At 25.1% G+C, this 26,721-nt stretch overlaps 1 protein-coding gene across 7 annotated transcripts in view; it reads right to left on the bottom strand.

The window, feature by feature from the left end:
- Nucleotides 1-5,682: 5,682 nt before the first annotated feature.
- Hr3 (nuclear hormone receptor 3 ROR-beta) overlaps nucleotides 5,683-26,721 on the bottom strand; it is a 104,279-nt gene continuing 83,240 nt past the window's right edge. For 3 of the 7 annotated variants that reach the window (XM_074238997.1, XM_074238958.1, XM_074238988.1), the window contains 7 exons: nucleotides 24,510-24,737; nucleotides 18,896-19,061; nucleotides 17,148-17,365; nucleotides 10,662-10,934; nucleotides 9,597-9,821; nucleotides 9,124-9,462; nucleotides 5,683-7,768 (listed from right to left, as the gene is read on the bottom strand). In XM_074238997.1, the coding sequence (XP_074095098.1) occupies nucleotides 9,203-9,462; nucleotides 9,597-9,821; nucleotides 10,662-10,934; nucleotides 17,148-17,365; nucleotides 18,896-19,061; nucleotides 24,510-24,737 (1,370 nt within the window). In that variant the 3' untranslated portion in view covers nucleotides 5,683-7,768; nucleotides 9,124-9,202. Of the gene's footprint in view, nucleotides 7,769-9,123; nucleotides 9,463-9,596; nucleotides 9,822-10,661; nucleotides 10,935-13,090; nucleotides 13,493-17,147; nucleotides 17,366-18,895; nucleotides 19,062-24,509; nucleotides 24,738-25,543; nucleotides 25,862-26,721 lie in introns of all 7 variants that reach the window. The other 4 variants (XM_074238973.1, XM_074238981.1, XM_074239005.1 and 1 more) reach the window with 3 other exon arrangements.

Genomic DNA, 26,721 nt, shown 5'->3' on the forward strand with positions numbered 1-26,721 from the left:
ATTAACACATGTACTTGATGCAAGACTCTATCGTTTTCGGATATAATAAAAAATCTCTAATCATAAAGGTCCTGGCCAGGACAAACATTAAATTATTGCATTATCATAGGCCCTTTATAAGTGTGCAAAGTTGTAATTTAATCCGAGGTTTTGATTACTGGTATTTAATTAGTTCTCTCGTTATACCTTATAAATTTGCCGCTCACGGAAGAATCCAAGTTATTTTAGCGCGTGCGTCAAATCTATTATTATTTATGACTAGTTTATGCGCTTATTTGAAATATTCGTACGTCTCAGTTGTTTGTATTGTTCATTAATTAATTTCCAAAATGAAGAATTAGTTAATTTTCAAAAGAAAAGAGAAATAAAATATTTACACCTTTACTAATAGTATTTACATCTCTACCCTCCGTAGTGTACACTGATAAAAAAATGAACTTGACTCAAGAGCCAAAATTTTGAACCAAGAATACCATTTTGAAGAAAATGATTTTCTCGAGTCAAGAGAATAAATTCTTGAGTTAAGTAATTATTCTTGGTCTAAGAAAATTTTCTTCTTTCAAGAATTTATTCTCTTGACTCATGAAAATCATGTTCTTAAAAATGATATTCTTGGTTCAAGATTTTAGCCCTTGAGTCGAGTTCATTTTTTTATCAGTGTAGGTATAAAAATTGTAAATAAAATTGAATAATAAATAAGTTCATAAAATATTCATTATCAATAGTTAATAACTGTATAGATTTATTCTACATAATTAATAAACTGAACAAATAAATCACTTACCTTTAAAAATTCAATCTCAAAATAAAATCAATATTAAATCATTTCGTAAGAAAAACAATTAGTGAAAACAATGACAGTTCAAATTTAATTCACTGTATCCTTAAATTCAATCTATTTAAAGTTATTCATTTAAATAAGAAAAAAAAACTAGATAGATTATTAAAAAAAAAAATAAATTAATTAATTAAATCATGTTAGTTGGTATTTTTTTTTTTTATTCATTAGAAATCTATCCGAAAACTATAAAACTCAGAGTATATAATAATATTAACCATTAAAGAATCAAAATTTACAGATATTTAATGAGTTTTATACAGTTTTAAGAATAAAAGTGATCGACTTGTTTTTGAATATTCATTACTGAAATTTAGGCTGAAAAAATGACATTACAAATCCGGCTTATACAAAGCTAATATTACCAAAGTGAATGATATAAAATTATTATTGATTTTTTTTTCCATTCTCGGATTAAACATAGATTTTTAAGAATTTTATTATTTGAAAACAATATAGTCCAATTATTTAAGGAATCATTCTGGTTTGTAACTTTTATTGTTTGTATTTACAACGTAAAATGGTAAATTTTAAACGCAAAGCTAAAAATGAAACTATAATTATTGTTAACATTTTCGACATTCACATATCGAATATTACTGTTTGAAATAGTTTTTTTTTCCATGTAAAGAATCAATTGTAGCATTCAAATGATAAATATTACATAGTGATTATTAAAATCACGATTTTACTGTTTGAAATGGTAATTTTTAGCAGTTTATCATTACTTATCATAAATCGAGTATTATTTATTACAGTTTACTTTTTTCCGTGTGTTAATAAATATTAATCTCCGTAGTTCCTGCCATATCTACTCATATATTGAAGGTATATAATTTCAGTTTTTGTGTTTAAGATGAGCCATTATCATTTACGTCAGCGATATACCAACTTTTGGAGGAACTCCATTCACCCGCTTTTTATTCATAAAAAAATTCAAATTAGGTATTTTTTGTATTATTCAAGAGCGTATGTGTTGAGCTGAATAAAGTTTATATCAACATCTGTAATAATTTCTGAGTAAAAAAATAATGAATATTCGCTTCTTTTCGAGCGCCGGAACCAGAATAATCCCTTAAACTACCTTTTAGATGAATTTTAGTTAAAAATAATCACAATATCTATTATTAGCTTTAAATCATCAAATGATTTACTATATATAAATTAAAAATAATATATTTAACAACGAAAGTACAGTATTATTTATTATTTAAATTTAATATAACATCACTAAAATTTAAGTAAAGGATTTATTGTTATTATTTTTCGTTTAAGGCTCCCACAGCAGTCTCACGAAGTACCATATATATATATGTATATCAGTTCTTGCTTCCACAATATAATGAAGAAAAGATAAATTGACAATAAATAAAAAAAGAATTATTTATTGTTACAGTAAAAAACAAATAAAATTCTCAACAATTATTAAGTTGAAAATTTTTTTATTAAATAATTATTTTTAAAGGTACTACTTAATTACTAAGCTAATTAAAACGTCACTTTCATGAAATGATAAATAGATATATTGAATAACGATATATGATCTGTAATACATGGAGCACTTCAACTGAATGAAAAGTTCTCTTTGCAGAAAAAAAAGTTACGAAAATTGTTAAAGATTAATTAACACTAGATTTTATTTATTTAAAATTTATTGCTGGTTCTCACGAGCTTGGGAAAAGACGCGTGTGCCCAAAGAGATGCGATACAAGATCGAACAAGAGTCCATCATGGTGTATATGAAATATGGTTTTTTTCATTTATTTATTTATTTATTTATTTATCTATCCGTGCTAAGTTAATGAATTTACTGTAATGAGTATGGATTAATTAATTAATAATATTTAGCAGCCAAAGTACTCAATCGTATTATTTTGTATATATTTTTTATTTATTTTTACGTAGCTTTTATTGTTTATTTATTTATAATAATAATTATTAATTTAAATAATTATACTAATTTATTAATAAAAGATCTAACGCACGAGCAGAAAAAAATAATTTAATCACTGAAAAATCTATATTATTTATATCTAAATGACGAGGCGACAGACAAATATAATCTGTATAATTTTATATGCATTTATATTTTATAGTTATAATTATATTCCTTAATATTATATAAATATATACATATACATGATGTAGAAATGAAGATATGTATATATTTATATTAACAAACAACGTAAAAATATTTATTTTTTTTTTTAATTAAAACACGAGTTAATAAACAGATTTTTCAGATTATATCTAAAAAGATTAGCAACAAATTATTTTATTTTAATATTTATAATTTTCTTCGCTTTTAAACTAATATTATTGTTGTTGTTTAGTTGGTTTATTATTATAATTATTAATAGTTAGTTATTTATTTATTAAAAATGATAATATTTAATATCATTTGATGTCTTTTTACTCTAAAATTTATGTAATCAGTCCGAGAGTTGGCTACAAAGGCCGTAAAAAATTAAAAAATCGTACCGACGCTTCGTTCATATAAACCAATTATTTTGACAATATTATTCAATGATATTTAATATTTATTTTTCTCTTTCTTTATTATTAATATTATTATTATTATTATTATTATTTTTGCACAGTTCATTTATTTATTTATAAATAGTTAATTTTGTTAATATATATCACGTAAAATAACGAACAAAGCGTGTGACGATTATTCCAAACTATACTGGAAAAATATACCATAAAAGCTAGACGTATTTTAATGTAAAATTTATACGTCTCATTAAATACGACAGTAATGAAAAAGTTTTCTAAAAGGGTAAGAACTTTTTATTTATATTTATTTTTTTAATATTTCTAAAAAGTCATCACGGGATTTATAAAGCAGCTAGACAATCGGCAATTCTATTATTTTTATTCTTAAAAGATGAATATTAATAATAATTCTAATAAATACTTGAATAAAATAGAATTAATTAATAACAATATACAATAATAATAATAATTAGATAATAATCAACATTGTCGCCGTTGTCTTGCTCCTTTTTAAATCTCTCACAAATTTAATTTTTTTCTTGCGCACAATTCGAAAAATATTAGAGGACTTTAGAATTTAGTACAAAAGGCCTTGCTCTCGCTTTAACATCATTAGTCATTTCAGAATCTGTCTCCGATAGTATTTACATTTATTTTTTAATTTAATCATTAATTAATTATTAACATTAACTATTCGAATGTCTGTTAATTTTATGAACATACTTTATTTATTTTAATTTTTATTATTAATTGTAAAGCAATTAATTAATTAATGTTCCAAGTTAAATAAATTTTTTATTATATTTTTTTAATTACACTATATTTATTAATATAATAACAATAATTACCACGGAGACAGAATCTAATTCTTATTAATAAAATCACGTGTACCAATACAATCATTTTCTACAATTTTAAATTGTTAGTTTCTTTAAATCATTCATTCATTCATTCAATTGAAGTAATTTTGATAGTTCATCACACATTTTAATCTTTTTCTTATAAATATACATTCATTTTCACACTCTCTATTATCATAATCATTTAAATATATATGTTGGATGTAAACTGAACAGTTTATAAATTAAAAATTAATGTATAACTATATATTTAATCCCCAACATCCTATTCTTATTATTTTCACTGTTAATAAGTTTTCGTGTTATAATATATAATTATAATAATGCAGGGACTAAAGCTTACAGTGTTATTAATTTAATTACAAATTAATCATAATTCATTATCAATAATCTCCGATCAATATCGTTATTTATTTAAATATAACAATTAATAACTTATGTATATTTATTATTTTCATTTAGTACTCTGATCTTAGTAAATTTAATTTTTTTAAACTTTTTACCACATTTGCAACAGGTACACGTAATTCGTCTGTTTGTCTTGTGTTCTTATGCAAATACCAACCGTTATTTGTTTAGTCATCACAGTTGTCTGGTGGTGTAAAGAGAACACATAATTCTGGTGTTTTATTTGTCTCTAAATGTTTATATGAATAAAAATTAACTAAAAATAATGTGTAACATTAATTCGGTATTTTTGTCCCATTCATTTTTTTTTTTTTTCATTCATGTTTTTTACAATAAATGAAAATAAAAAACAACAAACAGACATGCTAACAGATTAAATACATAATATCTCTTTAATTTATACAATTCGTTGATAATGAATAAAATTATAACAATAAATTAATAAATAATTATTGACACATGAGACTAATAAATATTTTTTTTTTATTATTTTTGACGAATTGCATGGGAGATTACTGTAATGAAAATTGAAATAACTATTTCGTTTTAAACTTTTTATTCCTGTATCAATATCATAATAAATCTTAATTCTAAATCAACTTCGATCCTGCCAGGGCGACGTGGACGTTTACCAGAGTCACTTAGTTCGATATTATAATACCTGTGGTTTAATTAATTATTAATTTTTTTTATTAAATCAATTATTTTATTTAGTATTAAAATACAAATAGTTTAATAGAAAGAAAAATAAAATAAAATAAAAACAAAAATAGTTAAATAACTTACAAAAAAATTTACCATTTTTATATTAATTATATTTAATGTTAATTGATTAATGTATATTTTTATTTCTTGGTTTAAAGATTTCTCAATTAATTATTTTTTATTTAAAAAATTCAAATTAAATTAATAATTATTAACAAAACAAAACAATAAATAATTTAAGTTAATATATTTCTATAAGATTTTAAAAAAAAATTTTTTTTTTAATTTGAAAATCAATAATTAACGCTGAAGAAATCAAAAAATTCAAACTGTAATAAATGATTATAAAAAACAGACAATTTTAAGTACATATTATAACATAACAATATTATTATTATAAGTATTAGTATTATTATTATGTATATTAATTTAAATATTATAAGAATACGTTTCAAATGTATGTGTATTTTTTTAAACAATGATCTCAGTCAATGACCACAGTCGCCCTACTTATTTATGTATATATAATTAATTAAATATAACATTATATTATTCGTCAACTTTTATTAATAATATATAATTATAAAATTTAACTCCAAATTGCGATAATAACTCCTAGTTGCAACGTGTGTATTTTATTATTTCTTCAGGTGTATATAACTATTTTTATTAGCCTAAGATTTGTTAGATTTTTCTACATAATCCGAAATTAATAATTAATTAAATTGTTTATCATCATCACTAATAATTATTGTTATTATTTTTATTATAATTATCATTATAATTAATTATTTATTTAAATTTACGGCACTTACGTAGATTCATGTGTTTTATTATTTTTATTTTCGTGTTTCTGCGAGTGGGAGCTTGTGTATTTTATTTTATTTTTCTACAATTAAATGATTTCTAAATATTCTTTATTCGTTAATGAATATAATAATTATAATAATTAAAATAATTAAAATAATAATAATAATAATAATAATAATAAAATTTATAATTTTTCCGCATTTTAATAATTATAATCAATTATTAACGTATCAGTTGGCGCACCACGGTACATCATTAGTCGCCATTATTTATTTATATTTATATAATTTCATAATATATTTTTTTTTAATTTGCAGCAGCTCTCACATAAATCACTATCTACATATCTTTATCCTTCACCATTTTTATTATCTTTAATTAATTATTTATTTTACTTAGTTTAATTTTTTTTTATTTTTAGCATTTTTTTATTTGTACGTACGGGTAAATATTACTTCCAGTCTTCAATGCCCTACAATTATAAACATTTAAACAACTATTCACCTTATTTTTATAAAATTTTCTAAATATTTATTACTTTAACTAAAAGAACAATAAAAACAAACAAATTAAACAATTCCGCTCGTATTTACTAATTACGTACTCAAATATTTCCTAATTAACTAATTTACAATCAATGATAACAAAATAATAAAATAAATAAATTAAAAATAATAATTAATAATTTTTTGTTAAAATTTTTACAACGAAAATTAATTTATATAATTTAGTTATACTTATAATAGTGATAATATTTTTTTTTTTATTAACAATTTCAATTGTTTTATTTCAGACGATAAAAGATATTACAATTAAAAATCGATGTATAAAACAAATGTGTAAAGGCATAATATAGGGAAGTAATATTTACGTATATAAAAAAAAAGACGTCGATAAAGTGCGTTAACCAAAATGTTAATCCGTTAAATTTACGTCAATTAAGTTTATCTACGTGTCCTGGTGTCATTTAAGAACGCTCCTGAGACAATATAAAAAAAGTTTAAACGTTATACGTTTTACGTACGCACCAATACAATCAATCCTTTAAAGGGATTTTTTTTTACGAGAGATCTTAACAAGATAATAATATTAATTAATTATAATAATGATAGTTATAATTATAATAATAGTAATAGTAATAATAACGTGAATACACTCAATTAATTACATATTTTATAACGATTAATTAAATGTTATTAAATAATGTAAAATATTCAACAATTGAACTCCCTTTCGCTCTACCGAGCATTTATTTATTATTTTTAAATATTTGTCTCAGGACAGTCCTCGTAAGTTATTTAACCATTATTAGTCAATAATATACTTTGTGTATGTACCATAACAACAACTGATAGTTCATCTAATCAATATACATGTATATGTACAGTATTTATCCATTTTATACATATACATGTGTATTTCTATTTATGTATACATATATACATGTACATATATTTATATCGATAAATATATATACATATATATATCATATATTTTTATTTATTTATTTATATTTATATATCTCTTAAATTTTATAATATACTTCTATATTTTCCATATATACTTTATGTTGCTTTCAATGTATATTTTATATATAACAATGTTATGTTTACGTAAGGCCCAATATGTTCAATACGAAGGAAATAATCTGAAACAAAAAAACATTAAAATTAATCACATGTATAATGATTATTGGCTTAATGAAAATTAACTTAGCAGATAGTAGATAATTTTAAGAATTTTTGTAACAAGTAAATTATAGAAAAAAAAATTTATAAAAAAAATTGACATTTAGAAATTTTTAAAAATCACAAATGCAATTTTTTAAAAATTACTTTACGGAGCAAATTTATTTGTTAAAAAAAAATTACAAAATTGTCAAGTGACAGCTAACTTTAATATCATATTGGCTTAAGGGGAAACAACACTGTGACGATCGAAAAAAAGAGGTGATTTTCTTTAATTTTTTTAACAGGGAAAATAAAGGAATTTGGGGATCGGATTTTTTTTATTTTATTAAGGGTCCTTTAAAGATTATTACTCTCAATTTTTATTAAAAAATATTTAATTATTACAAAGTTATAAACAATGTTGTAGAGCACTAGAAAAAATTTTTATTTTAAAGATTTTTTTAGCCGGGTTAAAACAAACAAAAAAAAAACAGTAAGAATAGTGAAAAAATTTTCAATCAGTCGCCATTTTTTTTTTTAATGAAAATTTTCAAAATTCCGTACGTGCGACGATAACTGCATTCTTACTGATTAAAAAGCAATTTGGACTTTTATATTCAGATGATCTGTTTTTGAGTTATCGAACCGACAATGGAGGGGGAAATTTTTTCTAGTGCTCTACGAGATTGTTAATAACTTTGTAATAATTAAATATTTTTCAATAAAAATTTAGGGTAATAATCTTTAATGTATCCTTAATAAAATACAAAAAATCCGATCCCCAAATTCCTTTATTTTCCCTGTCAAAAAAATTCCCGAAAATCAGCTCTTTTTTTCGATTGTCACAGTGGTGTTGTCCCTTAAATTATATTTTGTCGATTGAAAAAATTTTGTAAAATTAAATATCAATATTCAACATTAAAAAATAGTAATGTGAAAAATTAAAACTAAGTAGCTTTTTTTTTTTTTTTAATTTTAAAGTCACTCGCATAGATATATTTGTGTGCAAAATAAATATAACGTATGCCTGCATATATCTGTGCAAAATAAAATAAAATGTTTCATAAATTTATATGTATGGCCGTCATATTAGATGTTGACGCATTTATGCTAAAATGTGCATATAGTAAGGTATATGTGTCAGATATATAATAATATATGTAAATGTATGTTTGTCCAAAGAAGTGTATGTTACATAAAATTTTTGCATATAATATTTCCGTGTAGGCGAATTTAGAAATGTTTTATTCTTTTAGTTTCAACAAGCAATATGCTATAAATGAAACTATTAATACTTTGCTTAACAGGAATAATTTAGAGAAAAAATACTTACTTAAACAGAGCAAGATCCCATATCATTCGCTTTCCATATCATCTGTTAACGCCGGATCGCTCTGTTCTGCGTCAGCCGTTCAGCTATCGACACTGAATAATTCTTTGTGGAGGGCCGGAAATTCTAGATGTGGCTGTGACCGTTTGAACTTAGCGAGAGCATCCATGTGAAGAAGCGAGATTTCTCTTAGTTGGGGTATCTTTGCAAGCATCGCGTCGCATACCGTTACATCACCTTTGATGGGCGCTACATGATTTCGATTTAGTTGAGACCTTAAGGCTGCGATCACTGCTTGTGATAGCTTTGTGATTTCTGCTTGACCTTTCAAACCTGGTCGATCTGTTAACGAAAACAACATTTTTTTATCATTCATTTATTTAACTCAATAATTTTTTAGTTTTATCAATATACCATTGACTTACTAAAAACATTCTATTTAACAATTATTAAAAAATAATGATAATTATACTCACCAGGACTGAGAAGAACTACTGCACTGTAAAGTGCAAGTTCAGTTTCAGTAAGTTTAAGCTCAGCAACACTTCTCGCAAGTTCAAATACGCAGGATACAAGTTTCATCTCAGCTGTATCAGTTGTGTAAAAGGCATCCTGCGGTAGCATTGTATCACCGTACAATACACAGTTTTGTGTAAGATCTAGGTACCTGCTCATACGTAGCACAGCCAATTCAAATGAACCTAAAAATATTATTAATTTAGTTATTATCAACAATTTTATGAAATTATTCTATTTCATTATTTTAAAAATAATCTTTTGAATCTCATGGAACTCATAAATTTAACGAATTTTACACAGTAAAAAATTTTGCGTCAACGCGTCAAAAAATTTTGTGTTAAAAATTTTTATGTTGAATATTTAATACTTTTTTGTGTTAATTTAACGCAATAGATGTTAAATTTACACATAAAAGTGTTAAATATTTAACACAAAATTTTTTTTAATTTTGAGATTTAAATATTTAAAGTCTAAATATTTCACAAAGAAGCAAAATGAAATCAAGTTTTCCAGTTCAAGATGCAGTTACATGTATTAGAATTTTTTTAATTTGTCTAAGAAACAAAAAAGTTTACAAGCTTAGATTGATAAAATATCTGATTTGTATACAAAAGATAAATTAATAAAAAAAAAAATAAACAAATTGATAAAATATCTATATCTAAAAATAAACAATAAAATAAAAAAAAGGTCTAAAAATTTTACAGTTACAATATTTAGAAGTGGGTCAACTTGAATAATTTTTTTTCTGACCGAAATTTTTGGACAAAAATCGTCTGATCGTGTATTTTTTTAATTTAAATCCCAAACAAGTTTTTAGTGTAAAAAATATTTAAAAAACTCTTTTTTTTTTCATTAACAAATGTACAAAAAATTTTCCCAAATTTTAATATAAAAACTTTCATAAAAAATTGATATTGAAGCTTAGTATTTTATCTGCAAATGTTATATTACATATCTAAAAAATATTTATCTATTATTTTATAATCAGTAATTTGAATTCGATAAATATAATAACTTACCAGCTTTGAGAAGGACAATTTGATCATCCTGTGAAAGTTTCATGAATCCGGGGATCATTTTGGCAAATTCGATAATTTGCTGGATAACTGTAGTCAATTTTTGTGCACACTCGAGCCACAATTGTTCATGTGCCATATTTTTGTAGTAGATCAGCTTGGAAAGATCATGAGGCTTGTGAAATAACTCTTGAATTTGATCTGTCGAGACTAAACACGTTCTCGAATGAGCATCTGCTATCGTTTTTGATAACAACTCATTTATTTCTGTTGAATCTGTGAATAAACAAACAAATAAACATTAATATTCTTATTATCATTTTTTCTATCATTATCTTAGTTAGTATTCTAATTTATTTATTTAAAAATTTTCATTTCTCTAGCTACTTCACAATTTTAATGACACAATAAATGGAAGAATGACAGTAATTTTTAAAATCATTAGCTGTAAATTTTCGTGCGCCAATATTTAATCAACTAATTAAATCGTCATGCATAAAAAATATTTTTAATAAAAATTTTTATTTTTTTTTTTTTATTTTTAATACGTAATTAAATTCATAAAATTATGCTTATAATAATTTAACGGTACTGTTGATAAATTAAAATACCTAAATGATAAAAATGCATCACAATTATGAGAATAAAAATGGAAATGAAAAATAATAAATAATCAATATATTTCAATATAAACTGTTAGAGAAATTCTGATGATGATTTTTAAATAAAGTATCTTCATTGATTTGACTAATTTTTTTTTTTTTTTTTTAATTAAAAAAATCTCCCAGAAATATTTCATCCATATCATAACAGTTTTTAAGACATGAAAGTTTAAACTTTTCAACACGTAAAAGAATGCCCGTTACACTCGTTAAATATCCGGTCATCTCTTCAATTGCTTGCAGTATGAACACGGGTTTTTAACGAGATTGTCTAGCTTGTAAATCTGTTCAGATAAGATTTTTAAAATTCATTTTTTCAAAAATAGTTGTGATGCGAGGGTTACATTATTTATTCTAATGTTTATTTTTTACCCGGGTGTAAAGAGCTTTTTTAAATTTCAAATAAATTTTTTACCTAGAAGGCCTAAATAATTTTGATATTTTAGTATTGTATACATTTTACAGTAAAATTTCAAATTGAATATCGTAATAAAAAAAAACCAAAAATTTCGCGCTTCAAGCGTGCAATGATTTTTGTGTTACCATGTTTTTTTTTTTGTCTATGATGCTGAAATAAACACACGGAGGAAGTTAAACCTCATTGATATTGTTATTTTGTACAGTAGTCAGTAATGTACTGTGAAAAGTAGCGGTTAGGTGTATTTGGAGATTAGTCAGCGCTGTGCGGAAAACGACTAGTTATTGTTTGCGGACGAGTACTGTTAAAAGAAATTGCAATCCTATGATGAGGTCAACACACAATTGATTGCTTTCGGTATATAGTACTTAGTTAGAGGCAGAAAAAAATCAATCGTTCGCTGTACAGGGCTTAGTATTCTCCAAATACACTCAATCTCTACTTTTGGTAATACATTACTGATTACAGTGATTACTGTACAAAATATCAACCAATTAGGTTTTATTATCTTCATACATACATCTAATAATCTTCAGGATTTTGTAAAGAAAATAATTGTAAATAAATTAGACATTTTTTAATAAATAAAACTTTTTAAAAAATTTTACTTGCAGAAATTTGAAATATTTGTAAGTGCAATTATTCAAAAAAATTTTATAGGTACTAATTTATTTTTCAAAAACAAAAAAAAATCAAAAATTTGTCATATTGATTTCAGTATAATATTTTTTATAAAATTTTTACTATAAATTTTGACAAAATGCATCAATTTTAAACTGAAAAAATTGACACACTTTTAATTATTTTTTATACAAAAATATTTTTTATTCTGGAGAAAATTTTTTGTTAGTATTACTTTTTTTTAAATAATAAATAAAACGAAAAAACAGTTAGACGTCTGCTGATATCAGTATTATTTTTTAAATAAAATTTCCAACATAAATTGTGTCAAAATGTATCAACATTAAATAAAAAAATTTTAATATTTAAATCCATTAGAAAATTTCTATGAATTTTTATTTTTGCTTTGGTGGTAACTGGTCGTTTCTCAAATAAAATTTTGCACAAATTAAAAAAAATAAATGTTCAATAAAATGAGTACAATTTGAATGATAATTTGGTCGTTATAATTTACAGGATCAAGCTTGTTAACGAGAAGACCCCCTTATTAATTTATTAATTTAATTATATAAATTATAAAAGAGTGAAAATGATAACAATTAAGAATTGGACATAAACACATTACCATGCACGTGCAACAGAAGAAACAATAAAACACTATAGCAAAGAAAAAATGAAAAAAAAGTGAGAGTAGGAGGGTTTGAAAAGAAAGACACAAAACATAGCCTCACATCTTGCATGAGACATACTGGGCAGATTATGAACTTCGTCATCATCCGTAGGATTGTTGACTCTCTGCTGTTGATTGCTGAGGAACGTCGTTGAGTCGACCATCGTGTAAGAGCCGTGACCAAGGTTAGCAAGCTCAATCGTCGTTTCTTGCTTTACGGCAACTATTCCTCCGCCACTTATAGATCCGCTTCCGGAACCGCCACCCCCATTACTGTTACTACCGTTACCGTTATTATTACTACTATTACCACTACTACTTCCTCCGCCACCATTACCACCACCGCCACCACCACCACTACCGCCACCACCACCAGTACTACTTCCTCCTCCTCCTCCTCCTGCTCCGGCACTATTTCCACTGGTGTTGCCGCTCCCGGTTGTTGATGCAGACAAAGATTTTCCTAATTTCGGCCAATTAATATTACATCAATCAATTATTTTCACACTTTTTCCATCGAAAACAAACAAACAAACCAATTATCGCAATGCATTCTTATGGTGAATTTTACTAATGACATTTATGCTAAATGATATGTGATTTGATTAATGACATTTTATTTCCCTCTTAAATATTTTTTGTTTTATTTTAATTTAAATGGATGTTTTAAATTAAAAACACTTTAAAAAAGTACCATTCGGCAGCCGAAATGGAAGTAGATTTCATAATAAATGTAAAAATCTAAACATTACTTTGATCGGAAACGACGATAGCCATAACGAATACGGATCACATTTCAAACTTATTCTACATACTTATTCTACAGATAAATATGAAGGTCATGTTCGAAGATGAGTTTAATTAGTCTTGTTATTTCCACTTTAGGATAATAAGTATTATTATTATATTTATGTTAATATTTGCGGATATTTTATTTATAGTATGAAATTATACAAATTTTTATTCAATAGTGTCAAATTGACAATATTTTATTGATAATAATTTTTTAACAAAATATTTGTTTCACTGATATTCATTTAAGAAAAAATATGACATTTACAAACAAATTATATTGTCATAATTTACTGACTAATTACAATATTTTTTTTTACAATTTTTTGTTTACTAAAAATTTCATAATTAACATAGCGGAATAGGACATAATTTTGGGACATAATAATACTCAAATTGAAGCTTATTTAAAAAGCTTTCAGATGCAATTTACAGAAATTCGATAAATCATCCCATTCAAAAATTATTCAAGTACGAAAATGAAGAAATATAAATTTGTATGATTTTGAAAATTTTAAAATCATGGCATTTCTAAATTACTTGACCGATTAAGCTCATCTTCGAACTTGACTTCGGTATCTATCTGTAGAATAAGTATGTTGAGTTTAGTAAAGATCCATTGTAAATTGGCGACGCTATCGTCGTGACAAACCGCGTTATATCGTATATATTAGGATGTGCCAAAATGTAACTTCCTTGATGGACTTTTTAAAATTGGCATTTTGAGTTCCACTTTTAACAGGAGTTGTGTTTGAGCATTTCCTGACATATTTTAAGCGTTAAGGATTTATTTAATTTTTATAGAATTTTTTAACAGGAGTTTTGTTCGGCCAAATTTTGAAATTTTGAAATTCCAGCAAAAATGCCTAAACAAAACTCCTGGTAAAAAATTCTATGAAAATCAATGAAATCTTTAATGCTAAAAATATGTCAGGAAATGCTCAAACACAACTCCTATTAAAAGCGGAACTCAAAATTCCAATTTTAAGAGGTCTATCAAGGAAGTTATGTCATGAGGACCATTGCAATAGTTAAATTTTTATGAAATCTACTAAAAAAAATTAAAAATTTTCATGATAGAAAAACAATTTGTTTATTGTTAACTAATAACTAATTGGATAAAACAATGAATTAAATGACCGTTTTAAACACTCATTATTTAAAAAATGATGAAAATGATATGAGTCTCAAGACAATTTTAATGAGAGTTACATTGGCAATAGTACTAAGAATAAGTTATTAAGTGGGTTATTTAGTAATAATATAATATTATTATTGTAATGTGATATTTATGAATTGAATTTCATTGTTTAAACAAGCTCAAAAAAGTTTTTAATAAAAAATGCAAAGTTGCTTGAACATTAAATGGATTATTTTCTATTATCGTTGTTATTGTAAGCATTTATATATCATTTTTGTTTCAACGTGAAAATCTAAGTACAAATGACCTGTCTTCATTGATATTTTTATTGACACTTTTTACTATAACGTATTGACATTAGTGAAGTAATATTTTTATTTACAGTGAATTTAAAACTAAATGATGGCAATACTTTTCAGGATTTTTAAAAATAAATCTTTGGTAAAGTATAATATGCCATACAATAATTAAATTTATAGGCCGGTTATAATATTAAAAGTAATTACGAGTGAGATTTATCATTTATTTCGGTTAAAACAAACAAAAAAATCAATATTTCTCAATATTTTTCTTTTAAATATATTTTCATATCTTCTTAAAAAAAAAAAAAAAAAAAAAAAGATTTAAAACGAAGTGGAACTCACTTCCAAAAATTTCTCTAAATAGTGTAAATGTTAGAAGGTCATTGGACAAAGAATTAGACTATCATGTAATTTTTTATATGATGATTTTTTGACCGTTTATTCAGTCTTTTTCGGGTTCATAAATAATCCATTGTGGTAGTCAAAATGTCAAGTATATTGAGATGTGAAACAGTAGCCATGAATATTAAAATATTCGATTAATTAACTAATATATGATTATCTAATCTGGTGTGAAAATATCGATAAGAAACAATTGATTGGACACACAAAAAGAAAAATTTTTTGAGTGGAGAACAAAATTCTTGGCTCAAGAAAATTTTCGGGTGCCTGAAGGAAGACCGAAGTTGTGTTGGCCGAAGTAAATTTTTATTAATATTTTTATTGATGTTATTTGATTACCAATAAAAATATTAGTAATAATTTTTTCTTGAAATTTTATTCTAGGTGGAAGCGATTTTTTCTTCATTCAAATTATCATAAACACTTCAAATCAAATTTTTATATTTAATTAAGATTTTTAGATACTTTAGGGAAGCAGCTCTACCTAGTTTAGCTGAGAAAAAATTTTTCTCACCTTGAGAAAATTTTTTTCTTGAATATTTGATACACATTTTATATTATTTTAGCGTGCAATTATCCATATTGAATGAAAAAAATGATTCAATATTATTTGATCTTCCCACTTGACAATTTAATCAATAAAAATATTAATAAAAATTTACTTCTATCGAGATATTTAATTTTTTGGAGCAAGAGAGAAATTTTCTGAAGACAAGAAAATTTAATTCAATGAAAAATTAAATTTTTGGAGCAAGAGGCTGAATTTTCTCAAAACAAGTAGATTTTCTTGACTTAAATAAATTATTTTAGATCAAGATACGTATTTCTTGAAGCAAGAGAATTAATTTTGTTGGAATAAGTAAAATTTCTTGTGTCAAAAAAAAAAATTTTTTTCTTGCTCAATAAAATAATTAGGAAGAAAAATATTTTCTTGACTCAAGTTAACCTTTTTTTCTGTGTAGACATGTTGACTATACTTTCATGGATTTTTAATGAACTTGAAGACTGAATAAACAACCAAAACGTCGGGATTTAAAAAATTACATGATAGTCTAATTTTTTGTTTAATTATCTTCGAACATTTATAATATTTACATTTTTGGATGTTAACAAAATGACTAATTTCCCAAAATAATTACCCGAAGTTAATTCATTTTTATTATTTTAGAATAAATATCCTGATAAATACGACAAAAATAATTTATTTCTATCATCAACTTATCTAATTTTAAATCAAAATTTTTTTAGTTTGATTTCACAAACACCTTTCAGTCTTTTTGATCAAATCTTTGATTTAGTTTAAAATAAATATTCGGATTGTAATAAATTATTTGCAACGTATTAAAAATTTTCACAATCACATTTCGGTAATAAGAACTAGTATAGATAAAAATTTTTTTTTCTTTTTAATTTATTGAAAAGAAAAAAAAATAAATAAATAAAAAAATCAGTAAATTGCAATAACAAAAGAATTATTTTACCTGTGTTGACGACACTGGCCATAACTCCAGTAGCCGTAACGGAAGGTGTGTCAGGAGCAACTGGATCGACTTGTTGGGTTGGTCTTGGATCGTAAGCAGTTGTACTATCGACGTAATCGGCACTCAGTTCGTAATTAGTTATTGCCTGATGATTGTAATATCCAGATCCTCCAGTTCCAGGACCAGGAGATGCGTATTCACTGCCCCCGTACGTGTAGCTAAATTTTTTTTCCGAACAAACAAAACAAAAATCCAAACATGATTAAAAGAATCAAGTATTTAATTAATTTATGAAAATATAAAACCTTCAATAGGCTTATCTTTGATTTAACGCTATTCTTCAATACATGATTATCCTATTATATTGTAAGAGAGACGTCTTTTGTCCTGAAATGATGATGCTGTCGATAAGGTGATTTGTTACTTTACTTATGATTTAATGATCTTCATGCTTAAGACTATGTACAAATAAAATATTTTTTAGAAATTAACTTTAGGAAACGGAAGTGGCATAAAAAAAAAGTTTATTTATAAATTACTGACGAAGTATTAAGACTAATTTTTTTATCATTTGAGAGTAAAATGAGAGACACTGTCTAAACATGATGTCATTCGTTCTCTGTACAAAAGGCTTGTGAGGGTGTGACGGGATAGAAATAGGCTGCGCCGTTACAATAATGATGTCTACATTTCTTCTTTTTTTTTTGTTTTTTGACAAATCATATTCAATTTCAATGAAAAAAAATTTTTTTATTGTATACAATATTTATTTGTAGTTGAAATTATATTTAATGAAAGACGAACATGTGATGTCTATGAGCAAAGTCGAAGAATATGGTATAAAATTGTTAAGTCATAAGATTTTTCATTAACAACACTATGATAGATTTTTATTAGATTAAGAAAGACATGTTTTAAACATAATTACGATAGTTACTTGAAAGTAGCGTCCACAATATTTCAATTGGTAAAAATGACTTTAAAATTTTTTTTTTAACAATTATTTACAATTTTTAACTTTCCACTAAGAAAATCATTGATTTTAAAGAAGTGTGAAATTGTTTGTTTCTTTTTTAATTTTTTTTTTAATGATTTAAAAAATTGTATAATTGAAATTTTCAAAAATTTGTTTTATATTACTTGTAATTACGAGTAGAATAAAAATTATTATTATTGCGTTTCATCCGTAAAAATTTTTCTTCATGCGTCTAAAGAAGTTTCACTTCAAAAAAAAAAAATTAAAAATCGCTACATTTTATTGATAATTTTTGGTCGACATTAAAAATTCTAAAACTAATTAAAAATTTATTTTTAACGGTCTGTTTTTAATGATTGATTCATAAAAATAAAGTGGACTCCCCCTTTCAAACAATTACCATAATTATTTGTCAGAAAAAAAATATTGCATTAAGAAAAAATCATACAGAGCGTTGTTGCGTAAGACATAGTACATAATTATTAATATTAACTCATAGGTCAAATTTAAATAATGAATTTCTATGTTTTGATAGTGTCTTACTTACTCTTGCGCTGACACAAAATAATAATTCAAATTTAAAAATTGTATAAGTGTAATCAAGCATTGTGCAAATTTTATTTTCATATTGATAATTTAATAAAAACAAAAAATTTTTGCAAATGAATTTTAAATAAAAAAAAAATTAATTGTGTGGATGTAAATGGGATGTATAATGATAATGATAAAAAAATGAATAGAAAGAAAGATAGAATTTTTAAAGAATACTGACCCGCCGTTATAAGAGTGATGTTGATCTGAACTGCTTGGAGTTTGATGTTCAAAGACGCTGCTATCTGGTGCTGTTTCTGAAGCTGCTCTCATTTGCGCTCTATGAAACCTCACCTCATCCTCAACCTTCTCCCTTTGCTTCTTTGACATACGTCCAAATTTAACGGCTAAAAAAATTTATTTAATGTTATATAATATGTCGATTTAAATAAATTTTAATTGTAGATAAAAATAAATAAACAAAATGCTTTTTTCTTTTTTTTTTTTAATTCAATTGTGGATGAACTAACGAGGGAATAATAAATTAACTTTATCTACAAATCAGTGTTAGTAGTGTCATGGAAATTATCAGAAACAGAAAACACTTTTTTTTTAACTGAATAAATTTGTTTAATTAACCATTCCTTTTTTCTTCGTTGAGTAATCATAATTAGAAGCGATCATTAAACAAAAATGGAACTAGTTAAAACAAAAGCCTGAGCTTTTATAATTTTTTAAATATTTTAATAATTAATAAACACACAACAGAAAATTATCAATAAAATGATTAATATGTTTTCCAATAAAGCAAAAAATTTTCTCATTAACGAAACTTTAAAGTCATCATCGTACTTTATCAGCATTAATTAGCTAAGTAAGAAAAAAATCGGATAAACCTCAATGTTTTTCAATTTTGTAAAGTTTACAGCCCACAAGAGAATCGATATCTTCTGTTAAAAAAATAGAAAAAAAATGGGTGAGAAAAATTGGTTCAGTAATCTAGCAGCGAGCGGTGAAAAATAGACGGATCGTTAGTGAGAACAAAACATGAGATATGAAATGCAATTCAGTAATATCAACGTCAATCGTTACATCAGCGTAACGCCAGAGGGTAACTCTCAATGTTTTGTATAATACAAAAAACAAAATAAATAAATAAAAATCAATGGCGCATCAAAAGTGTAGTAAAACAAAATAGACGGATTATCGATTTGTTGATCTATTTTTGTTTATCACACTCTATTTTATTCTTCCTTTGTAAGTGAATAAAAAGAAATTAATAATCGGAATTCTTATACTTTTACCTTTAATAAAAAGTTAAATTCACAAGTGTAATTAGGGTAGATGTCTGATAGTTTTTATGAAAAATTATAGAAATTCTAAGACCTGTTTTTTAAAAACAAAATATCGCAAAATAAATATTTTCGAATTTTATCATTAATTTAATCATTTTAATATTGAAAAGTATATTTTTTCATTGGTTTTAAAGCTTTTAACGTTAAGGAGAGTTTTATGTCGACTAAAAATCGTTAGTACGAATGTCGACCTATCAGTCTCATATAACAATTTCTAATTTACGTTTTCATATTTTAGTTGTAAAACCAAATACAGTCGAGTCGCGTTATGAACTCACATACAGCGTTGTAGGGATATATAACTGAGAATTTTCACATTTCCACTTTTCCGCAGCGGTCAACTGCTCATAACGAGATTCGTTTGTAATTTAAAAAAAATATCAATTTTTGATTCTCTTTATCATTTATTTAAAATTTCTTTCATAAATTACTTAATTAATTAATAAATTAATTAATTTCCCAATTTTAATAATTTTATTTAAAATGACAAAGTTTTAATTTGCATAAAAAATTTTAAAAATGATCTATCTATTTACTTCACACTCATTTAAATTTAGCATCTTGTTAGATCCTTGTAATTAATAAATAAAGCGAAGTGCATTAATTTCAAATGATTCGCGTGTTGTCGTTAACAAGTGCCATTTGAAAACTAATAAAATTTATCTCAAGTATCTAAACATAAAACGTAACGTTAATTCTTTTATTATAGTTGAGTAAGATTTTTTTAAACATACTCCTTATAGGCTTAAATAAAATTTTAACAATTATTTAATTATATTCTTCGCTATAAATAACTTTTTGTGCATCAATTTCTTTCTTCAATAAATTTTTTCTTAAGTTAGTCAAATAATTTAAAAATTATAGATGAAAAATATTGATCACTTTGTTACGATTTTACGTATAAAAATAAAATGAAAAAAAAAATCATTTAAACACCCTAGAAGTTATTCCCCTAACGTTGCACCCAGAGTACACAGATGACGTTGAAGAAATAAGTACGCATGCGTTTCGAGGGAACGCGGAAGCGAGGTGAGTTGACGTGTGACGTCACAGAAGGAGAGAAGACAACGTCATGAATTTATGAGAGAGACAGAAGACATTCCACTAATGCACCCCTGAGAAATCCTTTTGTACATAATATAATGTAATGTAATGTAATGTGATGTGATAAATATATACAATCACGATACATATAAACACTCATGCAAGTGTGCAGCCGTAGAGATATTATATCGGTGGGTTTAGCTGTGTGTCAACAAAGAAAGAAGAAAAACCAAGAAGCATGAGTTCGACCACGTGACGTCAGACCAGCTGAAACGCAGTCTGGTCGACGGAGGTTTTGTAAAGAAGTGGGGGAGTTTATATATATACGTATAGTATATATAAAGTTGAAGACATTTCAATAATTGTATGGAAGAGAAAGAGAAATAATGTAATGTATAGTAAGGGGTGATCGACCGAGGTAAAAAAAAAGAGAATATATATATGAGCTTGAATATATAGAGAAGAGAGAAAGAAAGAGAAAAGCCACCAGGAAGAAACACACGGCCTCTATGCATTTTCTTTAGCTATATTTAGGCAAGTCCCTTTATCAGCAAAACGTTTCAGTTACAGTCTATGAATGTATGTATGTTTTATTCTTAGATTTCGATTATGCATAATAAACTATATTATATTAACCAAAGCTATTTTTGAAAGTCTTTAATAATTTATAAGAAACTTTACGGTGATATTTTACTTGCAAAATTTTTAACAGTTTTACTGTTTCGTTTATTGAAAAAATATGCTTAATATTGTAATAATTTAGTAAAATTTTATTTAACTGCAGCGATAATTGAACAATTTAAAACCGATTAAAAAAACCATTTTTTAATTTTTAAAGCCATAAAAAGAAGTCAAAAACATAAGAAGTAATGGTTACTAATTGTCCACTGAATTTACTCTCACTTGTATTTTATAGGAATCAGTTGCCGGATGATTTTTATACACTGAAAAAAAATTAAATTGAATCAAGAAAAAAATTCTTAAATCAAGAAAATAATTTTGAAGAGTTTCATTGCTTTGATTCAAGACCAAAAATTCTTGAATCAAGTAAAATTATCTTTAACCAAGAAAAATTACTTAGTTTAAGAATTATTTTACTCAAATCAAGAAGATGAAATTCTTCAAAATTATTTACTTGATTCAAGTTAATTTTTTTTCTGTGTCTGAAAAAAGAAAAAAAAAAGACTTTTGAGAAAATAAGCAAAAAAATTAAGAAAACTAAACACCGTATGAAGAACTGTAGTTTTTTTTATATAAAACGATGTAGTTAAAAGAAGCAAAATCTCGTGAATCTAAAAAGTCAAAAACAATTCATTCATAACTAATAATAATTGCATAAAAAATGAAATTTATTCTAAATGTATGGATATAGTAAACTAAACTGTAATGAGAGTGTTTTTCGATATTTCTTTAGTTGCGGTTCTTTTTTTATGGGAAAAAAAAAAAAAAATAGACAGAAATATAGCTTGATAGTATACAATGGAACCATACAAATATCATACAAAAACATATTACATATGAGCATGTTTCTTGAGGAGTGGTTGATGATCTCTGAGAGACTATCAATCGATAAGATAGTGTGATGTGTAAACCAACAATTGACACAGCTTTATTTAAAAAAAATAACAAATTCATAGTTGTAATTATTGAATAATTTTTTTTTTTTAAATATTTTTACATTCTAATCTAGATGAGACATATTCAGGACGCAGTTGAGTTTATTGTCTTATTGCTACCATTCATCTGCCATTTATGGGTGAGATAGTGCTTGGTTGGAAACTACGATTATCGTTAAAGAGAAGAGTATGGAGAGTAAATAGAGTCTCTATTGTTTCTCTTTAACGTGCAAATGTCAACGCTTCACCTTTCCTTTCCTCGCGGCTATACGTTTAATGACTGTGACACGTGTGCTAGGTTTTCTATGCCTGAAGACAATGCGTGTTTTCATCATTTCGTGAGGCAACAATTATTCACCATGTCATTAAATTTTTTTCTTTACATATAATTTTATATTTTTTTAAAAATTTTCTTTACTTTTAATAGATTTCATTTTTGGCTGTACATAAATATTTTGATATAATCGAACCGTTAACTTTGTTTTTTCTTTGTCCATACTCCTTTTTTGTTATTTTTTATTTACCGTTACGTATATGCTTATTTTGGACACCACAACTCTCGAATCTTTACCGTTACATTTTATCTTGCGTGACAACAGTTGAATAAAGTTAGGAAACCGACGTGACTTTGAATTTTAAATAAAGAAAAAAAAATATGTACAATTATTGTACTAAAGGTATGTTAATGAATCTTTAATAATATTTTACATTAAAAGTATACCGCAAGTTAATGGTCATTTTTATTTTTTTATATTATCGAAACTGATCGGTGGACAAAGAAGCAGGAAGTGGTGTACCGATGTCTTGAAACATAATGAAATTTGATAAAGCTATTATACAAGTCTATAAAATAGTTATTATAATTTAATACAGCCACCGCAGTGAAATAATAAAAATATTGCAATTCGCTGTTACTTTAATGTATTTTTTTGTTTTATTTTCTTTTGTGTATAACGAGCATTATCGATACATTTGCTTGCATACGCAACAGAAGTATATTGTCGTTGTACATTTGTCTTGATAAGCTAACAAGTAAATTAAAGGGGCGAGACGTTTGGCGAGAAGAAAATGTTGATAAGGGGTCATACACCCCAGCAAAAGCGCGTGGCGAATGCACCAAAGTATATTTTAAATTTATATATATACACATAATTTTTTTTTTTTTTTTCATTTTCTTGATATATTAAATGTGAGTCAACATTTCACTTTACTCATGTGTTTGCTGCAAATACACTGAGAAATTATTTACTTTTTTACATGATAATTTTTCATCAAATGATTTAATACTTCTGTATAAAAATTATAAGAAATTAAAAAATTGTATTTATAATTTTCAATAAAAAATATCTATAAATAAACGAATTTATAAATAATTTTAAACGTTAAATAAACTGAAAAAGAAAAATTGAAGACATTTTATGAGATGCCTGATGCATCAGTTAGACGAAAATAGAGAGAAAGTATTCGTTAAAAGATACAGGAAGCTCTAAATTTTAATATTTTGAAATTTAAAAAGAAACATTGCAAGTCACTTTAAAGTTTAATGATTTTAAAATTTATTCATTTTAATAATAATTATATTTATGAAATATTTATTTTTAACGAGGTTAAAAACAAATTTGTTTAATGTTCCAGTAAATAGTTGTATGCATAATTTATTTATTTATTATTTTTGAATTTATCAAGCAAAGTCTTATCTGCGCCTTTGATATAACATGATTTTTTTATTTCAACTGAATAGAAATTATTTTTATTCTTTAAGCACTGAATATTTCATCCACAATTACATAATTATATTTAAGAAAAATTTAGTGAGTTATTGATAGTTAAAATAACTTACCATCTCTGGACATGCCAAGTCGTAGGCACTTTTGTAACCGGCAATACTGACACCGGTTTCTGTTGACACGATCTACCACACAATTTTTGTTTCTCGGGCACTGGTAATTTACGACTGATGACTGTGACCTCCTGAAGAAACCTTTGCAACCCTCGCAGGTTATTACACCGTAGTGTACACCGCTGCTTTTGTCGCCACAAACTTTGCAGGGGATTATCTCGATCTGGGCTGTAATTAATAAATTTTCAATTATTACCATTTGTTTATAATAAATAAATAAATGAATAATGAACTATGCAAAGAATTGAAAATCGTAAAAATGACTTTAAGTTTTTATTTAAATTTGAAACTTTGACTTTTTATCTATGACGACAGATGAAATAAGATTATATGTAATCCGTAAACAAAAGCAATATGACATGAAGTAACTATTGATTATTTACTTTTATAATTCACACATTTGCATAAAATTGACACGAGTTAAGTGTAAGCTTTATTGTTTAATTTTTCAATTCTAAATTTCACGGAGCTTGTTTTATTTTATTTGTAAAATAAAATTTAAACAACATAGCATTTTCAATATACTTTTATAGTTACAGTTCTTATAAAGTTTGAAAAAAAAAAAAATTTTTTTTTTTATTGTTTTACACATGTGTTTTTATCATATCAATTCAGGATATATTTTTAATATTTTTGATAAGAAATTTTTTCCTGGAAAGATTTAAAAAATATAATTTTTAAACTTTGGTATCTGTTCGAAAAATCACAGATGGACAATTTATTAAAGTATACACAGAAAAAAAGTGACTTGAATCAAATGAAAAATTCTTGAATCAAGTAAAATTTACTTGAAATAAGAAAAATCTCTTAGTTTAAGAATTTTTCTACCCAAATCAAGAAAATGAATTTCTTTAAAATTATTTATTTGATTCAAATAAATTTTTTTTCCGTGTATATATTTCGGTTTATATTTATTATTTTATGGATTTCAGTATCCACTGAATTATAATGTGTATAGTTAGAAGCTCGTCTACCTCGGATAGATTTAACCTGGACTCTACGGTCATCCAGCAAACTGTTATCAGAACTTGAAGTTGTTTGAATCGAGGATCGCGTTCTTGCCTCTGGAGGCTGTGGACTCGTGCTGTCGGCGCCCCAAGTCGACGTTTCGAACACCGATAAATTTCCCTCCATTTACACTGTACTTTATCGCCGTGTCGTTGCATTCGCATACGATTCTTTCTTACTTTCATCTACTGCTAATTTTATTATTTCATTTATCAGATTTATAATAATTAAGGCGTATATATATAAGAAGCGTAAAAAGTGAAAAAAAAATAACTATTTTGATGCTACACGAAAGGAACAAGATGACACTAGATACCATCTCAGATTATACTCAGTGATATCTGTGGTGAAAAAAATTTTCAGATAGTAGCTAGTATAATCCAGATTATACTGGGTGATATCTGGATTATACTCATTGTAATCTGGATTATACTAGCTACTATCTGAAATTTATTTTCATTCAGTATAATCTGGAATGATATCCAGTGTCATCTTGTTCTTTCCGTGTAGTTATTTTTAAAATTTAAAAAGTATCTATTTTTTTATTTCTATAAAAGTATTCAATATTTAATTTAATTGAATAAAAAAAAAAATTTGCATGGATTAATTTTTATACATTAGTTTTATAAAAAAAATTATAAAATAATATTAACGTCTAAAAAATAGAAGCAAATTCTATCAGGAGCAATAAAATAAATAAAAAATGCAAAGTACTTTAATCAAAGTAAAAACATTGAGCCTTCTCATCGAAACATATTCTAATGAATAACTTTTTTCCACTTTATGTTATATCATAAAACAATTAATAAAAATACTTTAAATCATGAGTTTCAATAAAATCTACAATAATTAACTTTAACTTGTACTTGGTATTAGTATTATCTTTATCTTCTACTACTTGGTAATATGGTATATGGAGAGCGGCACTCTCAGTAGCGTCGAAGCGCTTGCACCATATAGTCAAACATTACATAACTGAGAACGATGAACTCAAAGTACAGTCACTCAACACACGGGCATTTTCTCGCGTTATCTTGTATCACATTACGATGCCTGCAGCTGCAGAGAATTATTTCTTCCAAATTGTTATTTTTATTTATTTTTTTTTTTTTTACAAATAATGTTGTTTTTATTTCAATTAATG

Source organism: Cotesia typhae, unplaced genomic scaffold, assembly GCF_013202065.1.
Source record: "Cotesia typhae breed Kobodo isofemale line unplaced genomic scaffold, CoteBio_Ctyphae contig_11, whole genome shotgun sequence".
NCBI lineage: Eukaryota > Metazoa > Arthropoda > Insecta > Hymenoptera > Braconidae > Cotesia > Cotesia typhae.